The sequence below is a fragment of the Lutjanus erythropterus genome, chromosome 7 (genome assembly GCF_056507025.1).
Source record: "Lutjanus erythropterus isolate fLutEry1 chromosome 7, fLutEry1.hap2, whole genome shotgun sequence".
Taxonomy (NCBI): domain Eukaryota; kingdom Metazoa; phylum Chordata; class Actinopteri; order Lutjaniformes; family Lutjanidae; genus Lutjanus; species Lutjanus erythropterus.
The window spans coordinates 37,968,970-37,989,440 of NC_139323.1; the positions used below are offsets into that span (position 1 = coordinate 37,968,970).

A 20,471-nucleotide genomic window follows, 5' to 3' on the forward strand; every position below is an offset into this window, starting at 1 on the left:
GAACAATTTGCTTCCGCTGTTTCTCCGTTAACATCTGCCATAATTCCATTTTGTTTACCTCGCATTGCTCATCCTCTCTTCTTTGATCTCATTCACCTCTCTTCTTTGTCACTCCTCTTTCCTGGTCTATTTTTGCAAGGTAGAACACAGGTCACATGTTTTTTTTTTTTTTTTGCCCGGGATGTGTGAGAAGGAAAGAAAGAGTGTGTGTGTGCTCGTAGGAATGTGTGTGCCCATGTGTGATAGAGAGGCAGTGTGGTGTTTTTCTGTTCGCAGAATGTTAGCGCTCCTCACACAGCTTTGGCAGCTGACACAATGCGGGAGAAATAAGTGGGCAGGCCAACAGTGAGGCAACACACATGCATGCATGCGCTCACACACACATGCAACACAGCGAATGAGTATTGAGCTACTCAATGTGGCAATCAGCCAATTCTTTTTTCCTCGGCGGTATTTGAATCTCCGTGCCACATGTCCGATTTGTGCTCTCCCACAGTACATGTGTGTGCATGTGTTTTTTCTGCGTGTGTGCAAGTGGAAGCTGAGCTGGAAGCCTGTCATCATGCTAAAATCAATAGAGTGTGAATTTATAAGTGTTGATTTCTTCCCCCAGTCATCCTGCCTGCTCTGCAGACTGTTCTGCACCGCCATTGCCTGCCTGGCTTCACACTCAGTTGGTGTCAGGCAAGCTCTCTATCAATAGGAGGTGTGGGGGAATAAATTGTGTGTTTTCATGTGTGTTTGTGCACGCTTGCATGCACAAAAGTGTCTTATTTCATGTATTTTTTCCTCTGGCCGGAGGCATTATGTTTTCAGGTTGTCTGTATGTATGTACGTATGTTCGAATGCAATTTCTCAAGAATGCCTGAAGGGAATTTCTTCAAACTTGATGCAAATGTCCACTTGGACTCAAGGATGAACTGAGTACTTAGATTTTGGAGATCACTGAGACCTCAACTGTCCCATTTGTTTTTTTCCTTTTATTCACCAATTAGCGCATGAATACAAGACAATATAGACACCACAAAGTACAAAACAATTAAAGGACAAACTTGAACAGTTAAAAGAATTAATAATACGTAATTTGAGATATGTTTTGATTTTGATTCATTTCAGGTGACTTTTGCAGGATCAGTTTGGTTTAGCATTACTCTTTCCTTCCTTCCTTCACCTTTCTTTTTCTTTCCCCCCCTTCCCGATCTATATACCTACATTTACATTTACTTGTGTTGTGGCATTATGACACTGCCAACTTAATAGATCTGAGAATTGTTGAATATGTTTTGTTTAACTGTTTGCAAAGTATTTTATGTAGAGCCGATTGTTGTTCCACTGGTATCTGTGGTGTAGGAGATCCAATCGTTGTGAGATGTTGATTATTTTTCCCTATTTTTTCAATTTACTAGTATTGTTTTCTTGGTAATAGTTAGGGATACAAGTTAGGGAAACCGGAAACTGCTGAGTATACATACAGGACTGAATGTGCTATCTCAAGAACTTCTTGAGGAAATTTCTTCAAATTTGCCACAAACATCCAATGTCACAGTGACCTCACAAACTTATTTTTGGCAAAGAATCCATGCACGAACTCTGACAAAATTTCACACAAATGCCTAATAAGATAAAGTGATGAAATTATGACGTAAAGGTCCACTTCACTATGACATCATCATGTTCAGCTATGAGTCCTCTGTACTCTGAAGACAGCACGTTTCTCACTGGAAGTCATTCACTTGAATCATACTTGTCAGTGAGGTGATAATTTCCATTTTGCGAAAGCAATACATTTAAGTCCTGACAACATATATTATATGAGTTTAGACAGATAGAAATATAAACTGTAACTTAACTGATTGGCGGAGGTATACAACCACAAGGCGGAAACTCTAATTTTAGAATTTCCTGATTGCATGTGAGCGTGCATCTCCTCTATTTTGGCTGTGTCAGTAGAAAGTGGTAATTAATGAGCATAGGGACGCGGATTTATTCATGACCCATGTTTCCGGGAGAGTTTGTTAACTCATCAGCTCAAACTCGCTCATAATGTACATGTGAATATTTTATACATGTTTGGTGTTTGTGCGTGTATGCGAGTTGTTTTTACCTGTCACAGTGAGTGGAAGAGGATGTAATGTGACATGACAACGCTGTAACTGATCTACTCCTCTATGGCAACGTACAGCACACCTTCTCCCTCCTCTGCCCTCTGTCATATCTCTCCTTCCTGCTGCTTTTTGCCTCATTCCTGCCATCCTTGACTGCACATCCCTCCTCTGCACCTTCCTGTCGTTTTCTCACTTTTTTTCACCACTTTCCTTGAAACACATTCCCTTCATTTCTCTTACTTCTGTCTATTCCTTTGCTTTTCCTGCCACCGATTTCTAAAGGTCCCGCCTTCCTTCTCAACCCCTTTTAACATCTGCTAATGTTGACATAGGAATCATCAGATAGCCCACATGCTAATTAGTGGTAGCAGTTACCCCACCACCCTCATTAACTTCCATGAGTGGAAGTAGCCATAATGCTAACGTGGCTGCAGCAAGAAGGGCTTGGCTGTGTGCTCCAATGAATAATAGATGGTGTGTCACTTCCTTTGTGGCTAATGAAAGCAGGCAGCTGCTCCTTGCTCTGGAATACCACTAAGGCGTGAGGGGAGCCGTCTGAAAAAAGGAGAAGATGCTTTCACTTTGTGTATGGAGGGATGAACAGATCGGGCGATAGAATGATAAGGAAACAGTTGCAGGGAGGGCGGGCATGGCACAAGGGTTATCTGTCCTTTGACAGACGAGGCTGGAGCAGAGCAGGGTTGGTAATGCTGAAGTCATGTCCACACTAATGCAGATAAGGTTGAAATGGCATCATTTTTTTCCACCACCAAAAACAGATTTTTCAAAACACACACAAGTAAACAAATTTTAAGTCTCAAAGTCTCACTTCCACCTCCCCTCCTGCAATCATTTTTGTATTTAAAAATCACCGATCACATAGTACAGGTGTCATATGACTGAGTATAAAAATGATTTTATTGAATCTGAGTGTGTTGGTCCAGGAATCACCACCTTGGTTTGCAGGTACTGCTCAGGAATCACAGTTAAGTCAGTGTTTTATGCTCATGCAGTCACCTGATAACAGAAGGATACCGTGTCTCAATGTGAACACCTGCCGTGTGTGTTCAGCTACAGCATGTTGAAATACAGAATAATGATCATAGACGGTGTCGGGGGTGACAGAACGTAGCTGTACTCAGCCGAGACAGAGCAGAGTGTCTGTTAGCATATTCATTATAACGGAAAAAAGATTAGGACATTCAGCGTTTATGACAGAACACCAAACCTTGTAGCTCTGTCTAATAATCTAAGTAAGATAAGTGTTTCCTCAGCAAGAACTTTACTCTGATTGATTTTTTTTAAACAAAAATTAAACAATTTACAAATAAGGTTGTCTACAGGAAGGTGTAGAGGACATTCAAGTTACAGTAATATTCACAGTACTTACCTGGGTTAACTGTCTCTTTCTCTTGAATTACTGTCAAGCACAAAGTATGACAGCACGTGTACATGTGACTTTGTAGATCACAATTAGCCCTATTATAGTTCAAATTAACAATTTTATAGTGAATAAACAATGTAAATAAACCATTTTTTAAAGTGACAGATTTAAGTATTTTGTTGGTTGAGCATATTTGTATTTTTCTATCTTTCTGTAGAAGAACCATGGCTGAACGTGCCAAGCGGTTCTGGTGGTACCATGTAAAAGCCTTTTGTGAACATGGCCCCACATTTAAACCACTGCTGGTCATTCTGTTCGTATACAGACAGACATATTGACACATTTTTCAGCGTACAGTCTGGATTTTTTTGTGCCAGGACCTACTTTTCAAGGAACAAAAAGACTCCTTCAGCCTGTTGTTGTCTGCATTTGCAACTCGGTCTAAAGACCAGTAAAGTTTGGGCAATACATGACTATACAACAATGATAATGCCATATTATAATTTGTTAGACACTGCAACAACAGTAAGCATTTTTCTTCTTAAGGCCTGGACCTCTTCTTTCCGTCTGTCATGTACTTTCTTCTGTTACTGTAAGAACAATTTGGTTTGTTAATGTTTTTAAATGGTGCCTGAAATGCAGTAAAATCTCATGAGTTCTCAACCAAACAAAGTTCCTGTGCTTTTGGAAAGTACAACCCCCCCCAAGCAAGGACAGTTTTGGGGGGTAAAATTATACCCTGAGAACTTAATTTCAACTCTGGTCCCTGTGGAAAGGCATTAAGTTTTGCCAAAAGTTCAAAGTCTCTAGGAAAAAATCCTGAGATGGAAACACGGCTAATGTTGGGCTGCATATGAATGAATCTAAACTATCTAGATGCTTTAGTCTGTTTCTCCACTTACTCCTTTACAACTTGCATTTTTTGCAGGGTATATATAGTGAACAGTGAACTCAGTCGTGGGTGTCCCTGAACTTTTTTTTTCAGAAATGCAGGGAACAAGGGGATCAGGTGTATTCAGTGGTGTCCCTCATGTTTTCATTCCTGTCAGTGCACCCATCACACGCTGCAAAGCAACAGAACGCTAATATCTGGCAGCAGCATTAGCAGATCTTTCCAAGATGAACAGAAAAATACATTGGAGGTCATCCTCCACATGCATCCTGTACATTCTTAGTCATCTCTCTGAACACAAGTGGAATCTTTGGGCTCTGTAATGTTTGCTTTAACTAATTTCCTCATGCAGAGGCAAAGGAAACTCGCAAATGCAACAGAATAATAGAAAGAAAGACTTAAAAGCGACCAGTTTGTGCCTTTTGGTTTCTTTGTTTTTTGTATAAGCATGCGCTTCTATTGTTTGCCCTGAGCTGAGAATGAAATTCCATTTAGCAGTCAGAAACAGAACATGCTGTTAAATGTACTGTAAACAAAACTAAAGCAGTGGTGACAGATTTTTTCAGACACAGATGGTTTGTTTAATCTCTTGTAGGCTCTGCAAATAACTGATAATCATCAAATGACTGGAGGTAGCCAGCTATTTAACTTATTTCGTCCGTATCTTTCCTCTTTTGACAACATCTGCTTCTTAGAGCTGTTTTTATTTAAATATCCAGTGCAGTTCATAATCTTAGTGTGAAGTTCCTCGCAGAAAAAGCAGATTTGAACTGACCTATAATAAAACAGTAGCCTCCTCTCTACGGCCCTGCGGGATGATTTTGCTACTGTTTAATGAAGCCCATAGACAGAAGTTCCCTCTGTCGTTTTCTCTCTGGGGTTGAGAGCCAGATGTTGTGTAGCACAAAGGGAACAATCTGGTCCCTTCTGAATACAGACACTGTCATACTTAGACTAGATCATACTGGATTAGGACTGAAAAGGAGAGATCTGGATGCTGAACTCAAAATGGACCTGACAGAACTGGAGTGAAGAAGATTAAAAGGCAAATTGGCCCAGTAGCTGCATTATGTGGTACAGTATTGTTGTAATGTACTATACATAGACTGAGACATGGACTGGAGTGGGATTGGTTCAGACTGTGCTCAAATAACTCTTGTAAAGCAGAGGGATTGATCTGTTCCTGCAGAGCACACACAGACTATAAGCGACGAGATATCAGATAAACATCTCCTGGTTTTGTCTTCACGATCTGGATGCAAACAGCATCCTCCACGCGATGCGGTTCGGCAATCAGGAACTTTCCAGCTCCTGTTGGCCTCGTCAGTGAAGTTCCTGAATTTCCGCAGTTCGCCGCTCTGGAGCGTCTCTGTGCTGTGGTGTGTCATTATGCAAAACTGTCATCCACACCTGCAACTCACTAGATTGAACTAATTGCACCGTCAGCTGTGTCCCTCACTAACTCTTGTGTCGTAGAGAATGTCTCTGTAATGAGATGCAGATGAGTTTAAAATGGATAACAGACGTCATATGTAATGTAACCTCCTTAAAAAAAAAGTTAACATGATTGATGACAGCTTTCATAATGTGACATATTGAATTTATTTAAATATCCACTCCGCTTAAAAATGTATTTTTCTTTTGTTTATAGCGCCTAAGTTTGTCACTAGAGAGGTGTTTTCACCTTCCTGTGGGAGCTGTCTGTGCACTTCTCCTCTCCAGAAAAGACAAGTGACAAATTACAAATACTTTGTACTAAACTTGAGCATTTATTTCTCTGACAACTTGTTACTTTTATTCTCTACCTTTAAACACAAATATCTGTCCTGACTATGCGGACAGGACAAAACACAGAAAAGATGATTCCTTGGTTAACTCATCTGTGAATATCACAAACAACAGACAAACAAGGCGAAAAATTGATGTAAAAGATGTAAAACAACAAAACGGACAAGTAGATATGTCCTTCAGAAGGCTGCTTTTTACTTACTGTATAATGAAAGTGTGTACGTTTGCCGTTTTTTGGGGCATGCTAAATTTGGTATGCGGCAATGTAACGTTCATAACATTATGTTTGAATGTCTGTGTCTAATATGCAAATGAAGGCAGAACTAGAAACCCTCAGTGCAGAGTGGACAGAGAGTGAGAGTTAGCATTAGCTGTGTCTGTGTTGCTATAAAGATATAAAAATAGCACTGGACAGACTGCACTTTGTGTCGGCTGCTTTTGAGCAGGTGCACACAGGTAGGAAACACATGTCCTTGTAATTCATGACACTCAAACTGCACATTCTCATGTTTTTATTTACTGCTACACCTCCTTTTTCTCACATTTAAATGCAGTCACATTCATAGCAAGGGACATAAATAACGAAAAGGCAAAAACAAAAATAACTGAAAAAACATCCAACCCAATACCGGAGTGCATCCACTTCAGCAGCCACTTCACTGTAGCGGTGTAAAGGCGCAGGCTTTTCGAACAATCAGTCCTGATTAGAGTTGTCATAATACCAGAATTTTAAACTTTGAAATGATACTACTATTAAAAAAATGATGCCTCTTTCTTGAAGAGCACACAAAATAGGATAATTCCCCTCTTTCTTTGTTAATAACCTGCACCCTGCTGGTTAAGAAAAAGTCTGAACTGAGGTCTTGATGATTTTTTTTTATAGCTTCACTTTGTTGGATATCATAATTAATGGATATTGTAATGTTTTAAACATGTGGTATCGAAAAAGTATTGATACCGCATTACTTTTGACAACCATGGTCGTGTTTGTCTTTCAACAATTACTTTTCTAATTCGGACGAGGTAAACTTTCACAGTGAAAACTATTAAATCTTGAAGACCAAGTGTGGTGGATTAAAAAAATCCATTACCTTTCAATTTAAAAATGTCTTCAAATGGCTTTAAATGTTAATAGCATACCTTTAAACCCAAAATTATGCTGCAAAGTAATTGCTGCTGTTGAAATCACACTCCTTTAACATTGTGCATGGAGTTAGAATTTAATTGAAGTATCAGTTATCAGTATCAGGACTTTGCATATGTATGTCGCTATCCGTGTCCCTGTGTTTGTCTGCACATGTGCTCTTGCTTGAATTTGTTTGCGTCCGTCTCAGGCTGTGAGTCGACGTATTAAGCTGGACAGTCTGGGCTTTATTCTCAGGGTAGTACAAGGGTAAACAAAGATAGCTGCTCCCATGTCAGGGCTGTGATAAGGATTTGGGACCTGCGTTATTGCTGCTGTCCTGCCTTTTGCTCCCTCCTCTGCCGCTGTTTGCAGCTTTCCACTGCTGCTGCCTTCAGAGAGCTGATGAACACTCGTGTACAGAGCTGCAGCTGATGCTCAGCACCTCACTGTGTGTGAGAGAGATCGTAATGCATTCATTTTTTTTTAATGAGATAGAATATGAGACAAAAGATGACAGAAGGAGCGCTGGAAAAAATAACGGTAAAGCCGTCCTGCATGTCTGAGATATGAGTGTGAACAGCTGCCACTCCCATCTCTGCCTCTTTTTCACTTTCTCACCCACTTTCTCTCCACACCGCCCACCTCCTGTCCCCTGCTTACACGCTCCAATCTTATTTCCCGTTGGCCTGTCTTCTGTTTAAGCCTGCTCTGTGTCAGGGTATCAGACTAATTCAATCTCCAATACACAGGCACTTCAATGTAATGACCCACGACATTCAATTAATGCCCCCCCCACCCCCCACCCTCTTGGTAGGTTGGGCCAGCAGTAATTTTCTGTGTATGTGTATTTGTCTGCCTGAGCTGCTCTATGTATAATTTGAAAAGCTTGGCAGTCAGTGGAACCCTAATTTATATCATCACATGCTGTGTTTGCAGAAGCCACCAGAAATCCAAATCCACAACAGCCTTCTAAGTGTGTAATTTAAAGTCTTAAGTTAGGGTATTTCAGTTTTTGTACACTTTGCTGATATTGGGTCAGAATTGAGTGTTGCTGCGCTTTTTTTAATGAAATTACGCAATTACTTCTGCAAACCAATCATAAAAATGATCATAAAAATGACCCATGTCAGTTGTCCCACTTCAGCAGGTGCATATATATATGTATATATATATATATATATGTATATGTAGAAAGCTTAAATACCCCTCCTAACTGGAAGTGATGCAAACAAGCGAGCTAACAGCTAATTGCTACAGTTTTTTTTTTTTTAAAAGAGGATGTCCCAGTCTGCCCTGTTTGCTTGCTTCACCTCCAACATATTTTATCTGGTCAAAATCGATGCTGACATCCTAGAAGTTTCTATTTCCCATCATCATCAAAGCAGTGGACAGGGAGGACAAGAGGCTAATTAACAAGGTTGAGGTGCAGCACCTGTTATATGATCCACAACAGCCTTTTTATGGGAATATCACCAAAAAAAGTTTAGAAGGAAAACGGGGAGCTACTGGGAGTTAGCAGTAAGAAAACTGTCCACCAAGTATAAAAGAAAGTAAATATTCTAAATATAGCATACACTTAAATTGATATTGGCTTTGAAAGTGGTCCTTTTTTTAGGTGGCTAAAATATGTTTCGCTGTTGCCTCTGGACATAGCAGTACAGTGCAAAGCTTCTGTGCTGGCACGCCTGAAAGAGAAAACATGATCTGCCACACCTACACAGTCCTGTGAAATATTTGATATTACGGTACATATGTATTTTTATTATATCAAGCGAAAATTTCTGGAGGCCTTAAGACCTTTGAAACAACAGTTTTCTCTGACTTCTATGTTTTTTGACATTTTGCAAAACATAACTGAATATTTAGTCGATTCCCTCGGTGTCTGTTCCAAAACAGCCTCAGACAACAACTATATTACTGCAGTGGAGGTTTTCCACACTGATGACATATAAAAACCCCCGGCTGTCAGTATGAGCTTATTTACTGTACTCTCATTATTCCAGTCTTCCGGGCTCCTCATTACCAACGTCGTCGCCAGTCGACCAGCTGTCCCGCTTATTGGATTGGTGTTGAGAGATTGATGTATGTCCTTTAAGGGGTTATGTGCATGTGTGAGACTTGGAACATGTTCCAGAGTGAGTCAACCACACACACATACAAACCTACAAACTATAAGCAATGTAATCACACACGCATAAACAAACACTGACGACCAGAGTGACTAAACTGGTGCTGACACACACAAACACAGTTTTGGACACACATATCCATGGCATCCTTTTAGCTCTGTGTAGCCTTTGGTAAATACTATCAATTTGGATTAGCATTAGCCTTTATGAGCTTTTAGCTCATAGTCATTATAACTGTAATCCAGCATGGATCATGCATCATCAGTGTCACCAGGGGCTTCCAATGTTTAAGCTCTAACCCAACCTGGATAATCGACTAGGTATACTGCAACAACACTGTCTGCGTATCAGACTTATTATAGTTTAGTATTTTTTTATTTAGTATATTTTCAATTCAGTTTAATTTCAGTTAGTTTCCATTGTGATTTCGCTCCTTTCAGTTTAGTTTTTATTTAATTTCTATTTTAACAGAGTTGACTGTAGAAAGTTTTTTTTTTTAACATTTTACACAACATCCCAACTTTTTTGTGGAGACTGGGTTTTGTCTCAAGTCTAGTTTTTATTTTATTTCAATTAACTTAAATTTTTCTTCACATCTAGTCTAGTCTAGTTTTAGTCTGGCTAACTATAATAACCTTGCTGCATGTAGAAAATATAAGCATTCCCACTTGGTATTTACAGACTGATATTATGGCTCATGATTATCATCTGAATTACTCTGGTGAAACTCACCAAATACAGCATGATTTCTCTGTTGCTCTGAGGCTTTCATTAACCACATAAGGATTAAGAGTGACTTTAATTAAAAGAGGAAACTTTAAAAAATCTTCACAGCAGCGCTGTAGGGAAGGTCAGGTAGACTCTCTCTCTCATTAGGGAAATTCCTCGCACTTCTGTCAAGTCACTGATTGTTACTGTGACAATTTTCTTTTTCACAGCGCCGTCTTTTCTGTCACCTCTGTCCCTATTACTTTCTGTCAGACTCGTCAAGTTTTGTATTCTCCACCCTATCTCTATTCTTTATTCTCTCTTCCTCTCCTCCTTTTTTTTTTTTACCTCCTCTTTCTGTCCCGTCTCCATTCTCTACACCTCTGTCTTCTCCATTGCGGTAATGATCTAATTAAGGAGGGCTTTGTTGCCTGCCCACTGTGTATAATTGCTAGTGGGGTCTGCCTGTACTTCACTCAGCAATTACGAGCAGCATTCTTCTGCTCCCAAATCGGCTAATTAAGCCTTAAGGACAGCGAGCCGATCGTAGTCGCGCTTAGCGTCAGGAGAAGTCAGGAATGCCTGTGCTCTCCACACTCCTGGGACGAGCAGAAGTAGTGGATTGAAGAATGGGTTGCCATGGTAGCAATCACATGGTGTCAGATCCTGTGCAGAGGCTGTCAGTCAGTTGATCTGTGTGTGTGTGAGTGTGTGTGTGTGTGTGTATGTATATATCCGTTCATCTGTAACAGAGACAACAATTCTGCTGCAGGTCACCAATTCTTTTCATTATTAAGGCTCAAACTATGAAGACGATGCAGGGGCCAAACAGAGCTTGTCACAGTTCCTGTTTGGGTCCCTGGGTGGACCCGCTGTCATGTTGATTGATTACATTGCCAGCTCATGTAATGCTTGCCCTGCAATATGTCCCTGCTCTGCACTGCACAACACACAGCTTAGCCTCTGGCCAAGACTGTGCACTCACTCCAAACTACTGTAGATCAGCTAAGTACTGCATTGTACACGAAAACAAACATCTAAATATACTGCAAAGGATGTCTTACAGGGATAGTTCACCCCAAAAACAAAGATACATAATTTTCCTCTAACCTGTGTGTTTATTCATCTAGAGATGGATGAAAGGCTTGTGACAGTGCAGCATGCCAACATTAATGGCATCCTCCTCAGCTGAGCTGTAAGGCCACATTCAGACAGAATTATTATTATTCATTTTGGGTGGGGGTATCTGTTTGTATGGATGCACTGATGCCAGTATCAGGGGATTGTCCAGTACTATGTTCATGTACTTAGTCAGATAACTACTGTACCACCACACCCGATGCCATTTTACAAAAACGTCTAGATGTGTCTTGCAGTGTGTGCTGCAAAAAAGCGACACCAAGATGCTTCTTTTGGTTTGTGTCCTCGTGTTCAAGAGAAAGAGAAAGAGAGAGCGTGCAGCTGTGGATGACTAAGATACAGATTAAATAGGCGTGGCTAAACGCAGCAACACCTGATTCTGTCAGAATGTGGCCTTTTGTTAGCACCACTGAGCTAGCTAGCATGATTATACAGTTGGCAGGTGTAGTTTGGTAAAAGGAAAACAGTTCCAACATGATTCTGCTCCCAACAAGGTCTTGACTGCCATCTGTTTCCTTTATAGTCAATGTATGGTAGACATTTCTATGACCGATATGTCCAAAATTCAGCAGCTCACATCAAAATGATTTGGATGGATAAATAGCACTGCAGTTTGGAGGAAAACTTTGTGCTTTTGACAGGAACTGCCCCTCTAATGCAGATTGACTAGTATAATCAGTTTCAGTAGTTGCACTGTTACATGATATAGAACGTTGACTTTTAGAAATACTAGTTGGCACAAAGTGAGTTTAAAATTTGATTAGAAACCGGAGAATTATCTGCAGAGAAATGAACAACTGATCTTTATGCATTAGAAAACTTTTTTCAGCATCACAAACATCTTGCAGACAGACGCTATGCGGAGGTGCGTGTTCTCATTCTTTCGAGACATAAAAGCAGTTATTTCAAATGGGAAAACTGCCTTTTGAGAGACAGTGTTCCCATATTCCCACAAGACCTTCATCTTTCTTTGAGAGTAAAAATAGTATGGAAATGACATATGACAGAGGAAACACCATTAAAGCAAAATGTCCTGCACTGTTGCATTATTAACGATTTGTATTCAAATATAGAATCAGTTATAACATCTGCAGAACCTTCTTACCCAGGGACATAGTGAAATGTGATGCATGAAAGTCTGGTGTGAAAAATCTTATATGTATCATCTGTTCCAGTGCATATGCTATATATACTGTGGCACACCATCAACTAAAAATAATGAAAATGCAAATTTACACGTCTGAAACTACCTCACATGTGGAGGTTTGAAATCCAGCACTTAGTAAAGCAGGGCTTCAGGCTCCTGCATGCTGTCTCCTACATTACAGATATGTTCTCCAGTGACACAAATTTGCATGGAAATTGCATGAATAATGTCCCTATTTGCTAAATAGCCTTAAAGTCGATATTTGGCTGAAAGGCCGTAAGAATTTGTTTCATGGATTTGAACTGTGCAGCTCACTCAAATCTGGTTGAATTGCCTGGATTTTATTATTAGTATTGGATGTTTTATTAGGAAGCTTTACATAAGCCCTTAAAAGTTTTTACTCCCCTCACTGAACTGTTTTCCATCTCACTTACCTCTAGTCTTCAGTGAGCTCATTGTAAAAAAAACCTAAATGGTCAAGTGGCTCTGATTTCTTGGCTTCTCCGACTGGAACAAATGATGAAAAATTGCTCCAAATGGAACGTGTTCCCTTCTACGGTCCCGTCCTGGGTCACGCTGACTGTAAATGGCTTCTAAATGTCTGATTCAGCAAGGCAAATGAAATTAAGTTAATGGACACAATGGCACTGCCTTTCCCCTCAGTGTGCTATTAATATTCGCTGTTGCTTGGTATAACTTAATAATGTTCATTAAAGTAGCTGAGACTGCATAATAATTAACTGCATATTTACCTTCTTATTACATTTTAATTAACCATCTGGACTGCTGTATACTGGATAATTCTAAGGCAAGCATTTATCATAAAAATGCTCTGTTGTGCCATTAAAATATCACTGCATGCATACTAGAAATCATTTTGGGTTTACCTAAATACTGTCTTAAAGTGCTTACGTTAGATTTTACACAAATCAGCATTCATACCATTTTTCCTGGTCACCCAGCCAAGGCTGGATGGTCTTACATAACTTAATGAACAACAGTCCAGACCAGTGTCCCCACACAGTCAAGTTTCCTTAGGTTCAACAGTTAGCTAATTGCACTTTTATAATTAAGGCAACAGAGATAAATATTTATATCCAGTATTTCTGTGGAGTGTTTGTTTGGTGCCTCGCATTTCCTCAGAGCTCTAACTGGACTTTATGTTCCAGATTATTTCTATGCATCTCCCACTTTCCCACAGAGTACGTTTACATTTTTTAAAACAGAGAATCAACCCAGGAAAGGTTCAGTCTTAGAAATCAGGGTTCCATAAGGGTTCCTCCTGAAAGGCTGAGGATCTACCCAGAACCATTTACTTCTGAAGAACTTTTTCACCCAAAGAACCCATTTTGGAAGAAAGAACTCTTTAAGGACTATTGACATCCTTAAAGGACTCTTTTGTCAAGGGTTCTTTGTACCTACAGTTCTGAGGTACTGTGCTTTGACAATCAGCTTGCTGTGTCACCTGGAAATTGCCCGGTTCTCCTGATGGCCAATCTGCTACTGAGAGACAACATATTGCCTACTTGTTGTATGAGCTGCTGTCTTGTCACTGAATCAGTGAAAATATACAGTGAATCTCAGAAAACAAGTAACTTCAAAAATGAAACTTTTTATATTTCAAGCTGGTCATTTTCTGGAACCTAACCCGTGAGGACCAGATGCTGTTTTCCTTTTTTAATTTGATTCGCCTGTAAAAATTAGACACGGCAGAATGTAGTATTCAGTTCTGTTCAGATGATGATTATGGATAATATTTCAGTTTCTCACACACCTCTCTTATTTCTGTTCTACCCAGGCTGCCAGCTCCAACTGTAGCAAATACAAGTCGATGACTGAGAACTCCGCCTCCCATGATGGACAAGAAAAGTGGTGGGTGTCGAAAAACGTTGCATTTAAAACAAACAATCCCCTCGCTTCTAAGTTGTTGTGCCACAAATCAGATTTTTGCACAAGAGTTTTGTTCATTACACAATAACATATCTGACATTATGAGTAAAATGTTTATTTCCTTCAGGTGATAACCGCCCCCTGTCTCATAAGTTGACACAGCATGAGCAGCATTTTGCATGCTGATTAGTTTGTTTTGGCGCAATCACTGCATGATAATTACTTCCCAGTAAGTGATATGGTTTTACATAATGAAGCACCATGTGTGCAGCACAGTACAGCCTGTCTGTACAAGTGGGTGGGTGTAAAGGAATAATATTGCCAATGATAATGTGTGATTTGGATCATGTTCATTTTGACAAGCAACTGCAAATGTATATACATTTTAGTTGTAATATTTCAGCCATTATTAGGATCATGTGGCATCATGCATTAATGCTTTCTTTTTGTATATATTTGTTCTTATACAAAGCAATAAGAGGAAGATAAGAAAAGCCTACATGGGATTTATGAAACGTGTGCTGACAAACAATGCTGTTCTTATGTTAAGAGTATGTTGATGAATTGCATGCATGTGCCAGGAAATTTGCAATTAGCGCATAAAAACATAATAATAAATTGATATAAGGGAAAATAAGCAGTGACATTTGACAGGTAATATTAAAGGAAAGGAAATGCCACCTAAGACCAGAAAAGAGAATAAACAATATTTCAGCAGACATGGATGAATACACTGGAGGAATCATTGGAGAGGTTTCTCTTGCAGGGATGCACTTGGTGCAGCCAGGTCATGGCCACCCACAAAAGTTCTCAAAATGTTTGCATGCAAAATTTAAGATCCGTAGATAAGAATCTGTGTGTATGTTATTATTTGTATTAGGCAGAGGAGAGGCACTGATTGATTTTTATGTTAATTCCTTACAGCCAACGGCTTTCAGACCAAGGCCAGTGAGGGCGGTGTTCAGAGGAAGCAGCTGCCCTACTCAGTGGAAACTCCTTATGGCTTCCACTTGGACCTGGACTTCCTCAAGTATGTTGATGATATTGAAAAAGGCAATACCATCAAAAGAGTCCACATTCAGCGCAGGGTCAAGGGCCCACCTAAATTCAGCACCCTGCCCAGAAATTTCAGCCTTCCTGGGCATGGGGCCAGGCCTGTCCCTAAGGAAAAGGACAGCACATGGTCTGGGACATCCACCCTGGGGCCAAAGCCTAAATCACGGGTAACAGAGGTCCAACAGATCTTTGACTTCAGGACAAATGAAGGGGTAGCTTCCAGCCAGAGCAGCAGGGGGGCAACCAGTCCGGGAACTGGCTACGTTTCAGCTAAGCCCAGAGATGAAGCAGGAGCCGGGGCTCGCGATGGAGAAGATAAAACTGTGGGGATTCAAAGTCGGCCGAACCTGCTGCGAGCATCGAGCATGCCCATCACCCTACAGCAGCGGAAAGGATCTGATTCAAGCAGTCCAGACCGTACTGTGGGAACGCCGGAGAGCGGCTCAACAGAAAACATGTTCCGTGCTTCACCAGACATAACAGAGAGACGGTGTGTTCCCCAGGATCGGACGGGGCTTCACCAGCAGATCACAGTGGCACTGAAGCGGGTCAGAGAGCTGGAAGAACAGGTCAAAACCATCCCAGAACTAAAAGCTCAGATCTGCTCTCTGAGGGAGGAGAGGGAGAAACTTCTGCTTCAGCTCCAAGCCCAGGCCCAAGCCCAGGTTTCCTTATCATCCTCTAGTTCTGATGGTGGGACACACACTCAGCCACAAGGACACAGACCTTCAGAAGGACTCAGCTTAGCTCTCGTAAAAGATAAACAAGGTGTGACAGTGAAAAGTAGAGTGGAGACAAATCAGGAATCTGTCAAGAGTTCCTCAGCAGAATCAAAGAGACAAACACAGCCATCAGACAAACAAAAACAGACATTAGAGAGTCCACTGGAGCATGCAGTGCAAAAGCTATCACAAAACATTGCAGGGCAAGAATTAACACCACTTTTGGTGGCTATTAAAGATGCAGAGACTCGAGATGGTGATGCAGCAAAAGCAGAACAACCTGTGGACAAAGATAATATGCAGAAGCTGCAAGAGAAGCTTACGATACTGGAAACTAAACTGACTCAAGCTAGCCAAGAGCTGGATAGAACTAATACTCTTTTGAAAGAGCAGTTAGAGGAGAACAAGCTAAAAGAGGAGAGAATACTTCAACTGAGTGAGGGAATCAGAGTGGAGGTGTGTACTTCAGACAGCAGGCCAAGAAGAGAGAGTATCGACACAGGAACAGAGACAGAGAGAGTAGATTTTGCTAACCAAGAGACAGAGACAGAATCACCTGGTACAATAGATCAGGGAACAGATACAGATAGAATCTGTATTGAAGTTTGTGTACCCAGACCAAGGACTGGAAGTGTAGATCAAGGAACAGAGACTGTTAAAGTTGACACACATGAACAGGTGACAGAGATGGAGACAGAGGTAGCTGCTCTGAGCCCACCGAGACCCAGAGCCAACAGCATGGAAAGAGGCACCGTAACTGAGAGGATCGCCACTCAGGATCAGATGACTGAGACACCTGTGGCGGAAAGGGTGAACCAAGTGACAGAAACAGAGGGAGAGACAGTGACAGATCATCCACAGAGGCCGAGGGCCAGCAGCGTAGACCGGGGTACAGAAACAGAGAGGGTGGACACTGTGGACAGGGTGACAGAGACAGAGGCAGCACAGAGGACAGACCAGCAGACCGAGACGGAGATAAACAGACGGCACGATAATCCAGCCAGAGGTGTAGACAAAGAGAGTCAAGAGAGAGAAAGTGCAGGCAGTGAAAGAGTAGAAGATGTAGGTGTTTTGATCAGTGAAAAAGTAGAAGATGTAGGTGTTTTGATCAGTGAAAAAGTAGAAGATGTAAGTGCTGTGGTCAGTGAAAGCAAGGAAGATGTAGTGGTCAGTGAAAAAGTGGCCGAAAAGGAATCAAATGAAAAGATTCAAAGAGATAGTGGAGACGATGAGAGTGTGAAAGTTGTCACAGAGAGTTCAATTGCAGTGATAGAATGCAAAGTTGTGGAAACCATAGTTTCAGAGATTGTAAGCAAGGATGAAGGACATACCAGTGCTGTTGTTGCAGAGGAAAATACAGAGTCTAAGACTGAAATGGAAAAGGATGACTCAGAAACAAAAGAAGTTTTACCCCCAAAGAGCGAAGTAACAGAAATTGTTGAAATACAACAGATTACACAGGAGACTGTAGAGAAGAAACAGGCTGAAGAAGGTGAGATTGTGTGTGCAACAATCAGAGAAACTGTGGTAACTGATATGGTTGTAGTAACAGAAAGTACAGCTGCGAAGACAGCAGCTCCAGTGCGACCCCAGAGAGGCAGAAAGCCCTCAGCAGAGCAGGCACAGCCACCACCTGTTCAACTTCAGGCTGCCCCTGTGCGGCCTCGCAGAGGATCCAGTGAAACTCAAGCCCAGCAGACCCAGCCACAAGAGCAAGTAGAGGCCCAAACCCCGACACAGATCTCTGAACCACAGGTAAAACACCCTGCCCCATCTCCATCTCAGGGTGAGGACCACACCTTAGAAAAGAGGCCTCCCGGGGAGCCTAGTGAGAAACAACTGCAATCACCACCTCAGACTGAGACTAAGGCTCCACCTCCAAGTCAAGTCCAAGCCCGACCCAAATCAATTCAAGCCCAGTCTCAAACCAGTGCAACTCGACGTGGTTCCAAAGAGATCAAAGCACCACAGAAGGGATCACAAGCTCCCAGCCGTGGGTCAGCCCAAGCCCATGCCCGCACAACTCGCCAGGGGTCAACTGACTCCCAACCTCAAGCTCAGGGCCTTCGTAGAAGTTCTGGTGAGACTCACAAAGAGGACAGTGAGACACCCTCACTGCGCAGAGGCTCTGGTGAAAAAGCCCAGCGTCGTGGTTCGGGTGAAGCCCCACGAGGCGAGGCGCAGCCCCCCCGCCGAGGCTCCAGTGAGTCACCGACATCACCTGCAGCTTTGGGCCAAGTTGTAACCCGGTTAACAGGGCTTCTGGGGGAGCAGTGGGCACAGCTGGGGAGCGGCTCTGGAACTCAACAGACGGCCAGCCAGCAGGAGAGCCCCAGCACACAGAAACAGACGGCAGGGAAAAGAGCAGAGGCAGGCAAAGGAGCACCAGCCAAGCCTGCGGGGAAGGCAGTCCCTGCAGCAGCAACAGGAAAACCAGCAGGGAAGCCTGGTCCTTCCAAAATGAGCTCTATTCAAAGTCAACTGGTCAGCTCCCTCAGCGTCCTCTCTGCCTTCTACTCACCAGGCCAGAAAGCTGCTGCTGCTAGCAAACAGCAAGAACAAGGTAGGCCTGTGGTTCGATTTGGACCCCATGGTTTGTTCTGTGCATTGTGCAGAAATGTAAATTGACTTGAGGCAAATTTACATTTTTATTATACGTAAATTCAAACACAAAATTGTCTATGCAGATTCAATTATGTTGCTTTCATTATAGCCTTTGTAATTTATACGTTTTAGTTGCCTTAGGTTCAAGATTACATCACAGGTAATATGATATTAGTTGTTTGTGTGCTTTTTGGAAATTATCTAAAGGCGCTAATAGGGGAAAATAAAATGTCCAGTAAACATGAAAGATGCTCCTGTGGAAAGGCTATCATATTTTCATTTACTTATACTGATCATGTAAACAATTTAATATAGGTAAGATTCTAGATTAGAGGCTTTGTGTGAGCCTGTGGAAAAGGTTGAAGTTAGTTGTTCCCCCTCTCCCTCTCCACCTCTGACTCAAAGCTCAGGCAGGTTGTCTGCAGGCTGCAGGGACAGTGAAGCTAAACAAGCACAAGACAAGTGCAAAATTATGTATAGCGAACTGGCAACTATTAATAGTTGATCGACTTAAAGTGTAGGACTCTTCGCTTGTCATTGTCTGTCGATGTAAAGCTAAGCCTGTTGTCTGTAAAACCACTGCTCCGAAAATACTCTGGAGCTGAAGTTCAGTGACCGCCTGTCTCACTGCCTGTCAGACTCCATTAACATATTGCTCAAGTTAACCGTTACAAACATCTACTGCTTCTGCAAGATTATTCATGATTCCTTCCGACTCATAAACAGACACTTACTCGTTCAGTGAACATTCGGCATTGATTTTAACTTTAACTTTTAACTTTTAAATGTGACATAGATAAATAAAAACAGATGTTTCGTACCAGAATGGAAATTTCAAAGGAGAACATGCTAGATGTAGTGTTGTTGTCGAAGAAGGCAGTATTTCAGTTTAGCAAGTTTCCAACATCTTTGATGACGTAGCTTTAATTACAACATGTTCCTTCTGATCTCTGCCAAGAAGTCTCATGATTAATACGTACATGTTCAGCTCCGCAGCATTGAATATTAATTTCCCATCTTTACTCCTCTCACTTGGACAAGAGGGCCTGCAGCAGCAGCCAAACATCGCCAGAATGGTTTGACAGATTTGTGTGGTGTCACTTGCATAGAGCTTTGTAGTGGTTCAGGTAAACCGCATATCAGCAAACAGCTGATGTGAGACACACACTATTACTATCAAGCTGACAACAGGGTGGTGTATTTACAGCAGGCTGGTCTGTAGTTTCTTTTTACTGCAATCTGAAACCACGCTGTTCCTATTCTATTATTTACAAATACTCTACTGATGTGCTGTCATGTATTTTGGCGCTTCTATCACTAGAACTAGATCAACACAAGGATTATTGTGTACCTGACTCATAGCTGTCCCCTGATTTCTTTTTAGGGTTCCCTCTTGGACATAATCTGTGTTTCTGTCTTGAGAACAGAGGCTTTAATGCTAAACGGAACTGCATAGGAATTTGTGTAATCATTTGTGTCCCAACTAAATGAAAAAAAGTGCTTCCTGATTGCTTGTTTGTTGAGACATAAAGCAGTGAAACACAAAAACACTGACCACTGTCACTGTGACCAGGGTTGGGACAGTTACTCCAAACCGTTACTGCTGAAATATAGTCAGTTACTGAATAATAATTTGTAATTAGTAAAAAAAAAAAAAAGAAAAAAAAAGTAATATAATTTGAATACTGATTACTTTGAAGTCAAACACTGAAAGCTGAACCTTGAATTGAATTTAATAAATGATGCAGCAACAAAAATTTGAGTTCCACAAATATTCTTT

The 20,471-nt window shown here is 41.4% G+C and overlaps 1 protein-coding gene across 2 annotated transcripts in view; it reads left to right on the plus strand.

Moving 5' to 3' along the window:
- kank4 (KN motif and ankyrin repeat domains 4) overlaps nucleotides 1-20,471 on the plus strand; it is a 97,866-nt gene that overhangs the window by 59,252 nt on the left and 18,143 nt on the right. For both annotated transcript variants that reach the window (XM_084723699.1, XM_084723698.1), the window contains exons 2-3: nucleotides 14,218-14,291; nucleotides 15,234-18,650. In XM_084723699.1, the coding sequence (XP_084579825.1) occupies nucleotides 14,273-14,291; nucleotides 15,234-18,650 (3,436 nt within the window). In that variant the 5' untranslated portion in view covers nucleotides 14,218-14,272. The remainder of the gene's footprint in view (nucleotides 1-14,217; nucleotides 14,292-15,233; nucleotides 18,651-20,471) is intronic.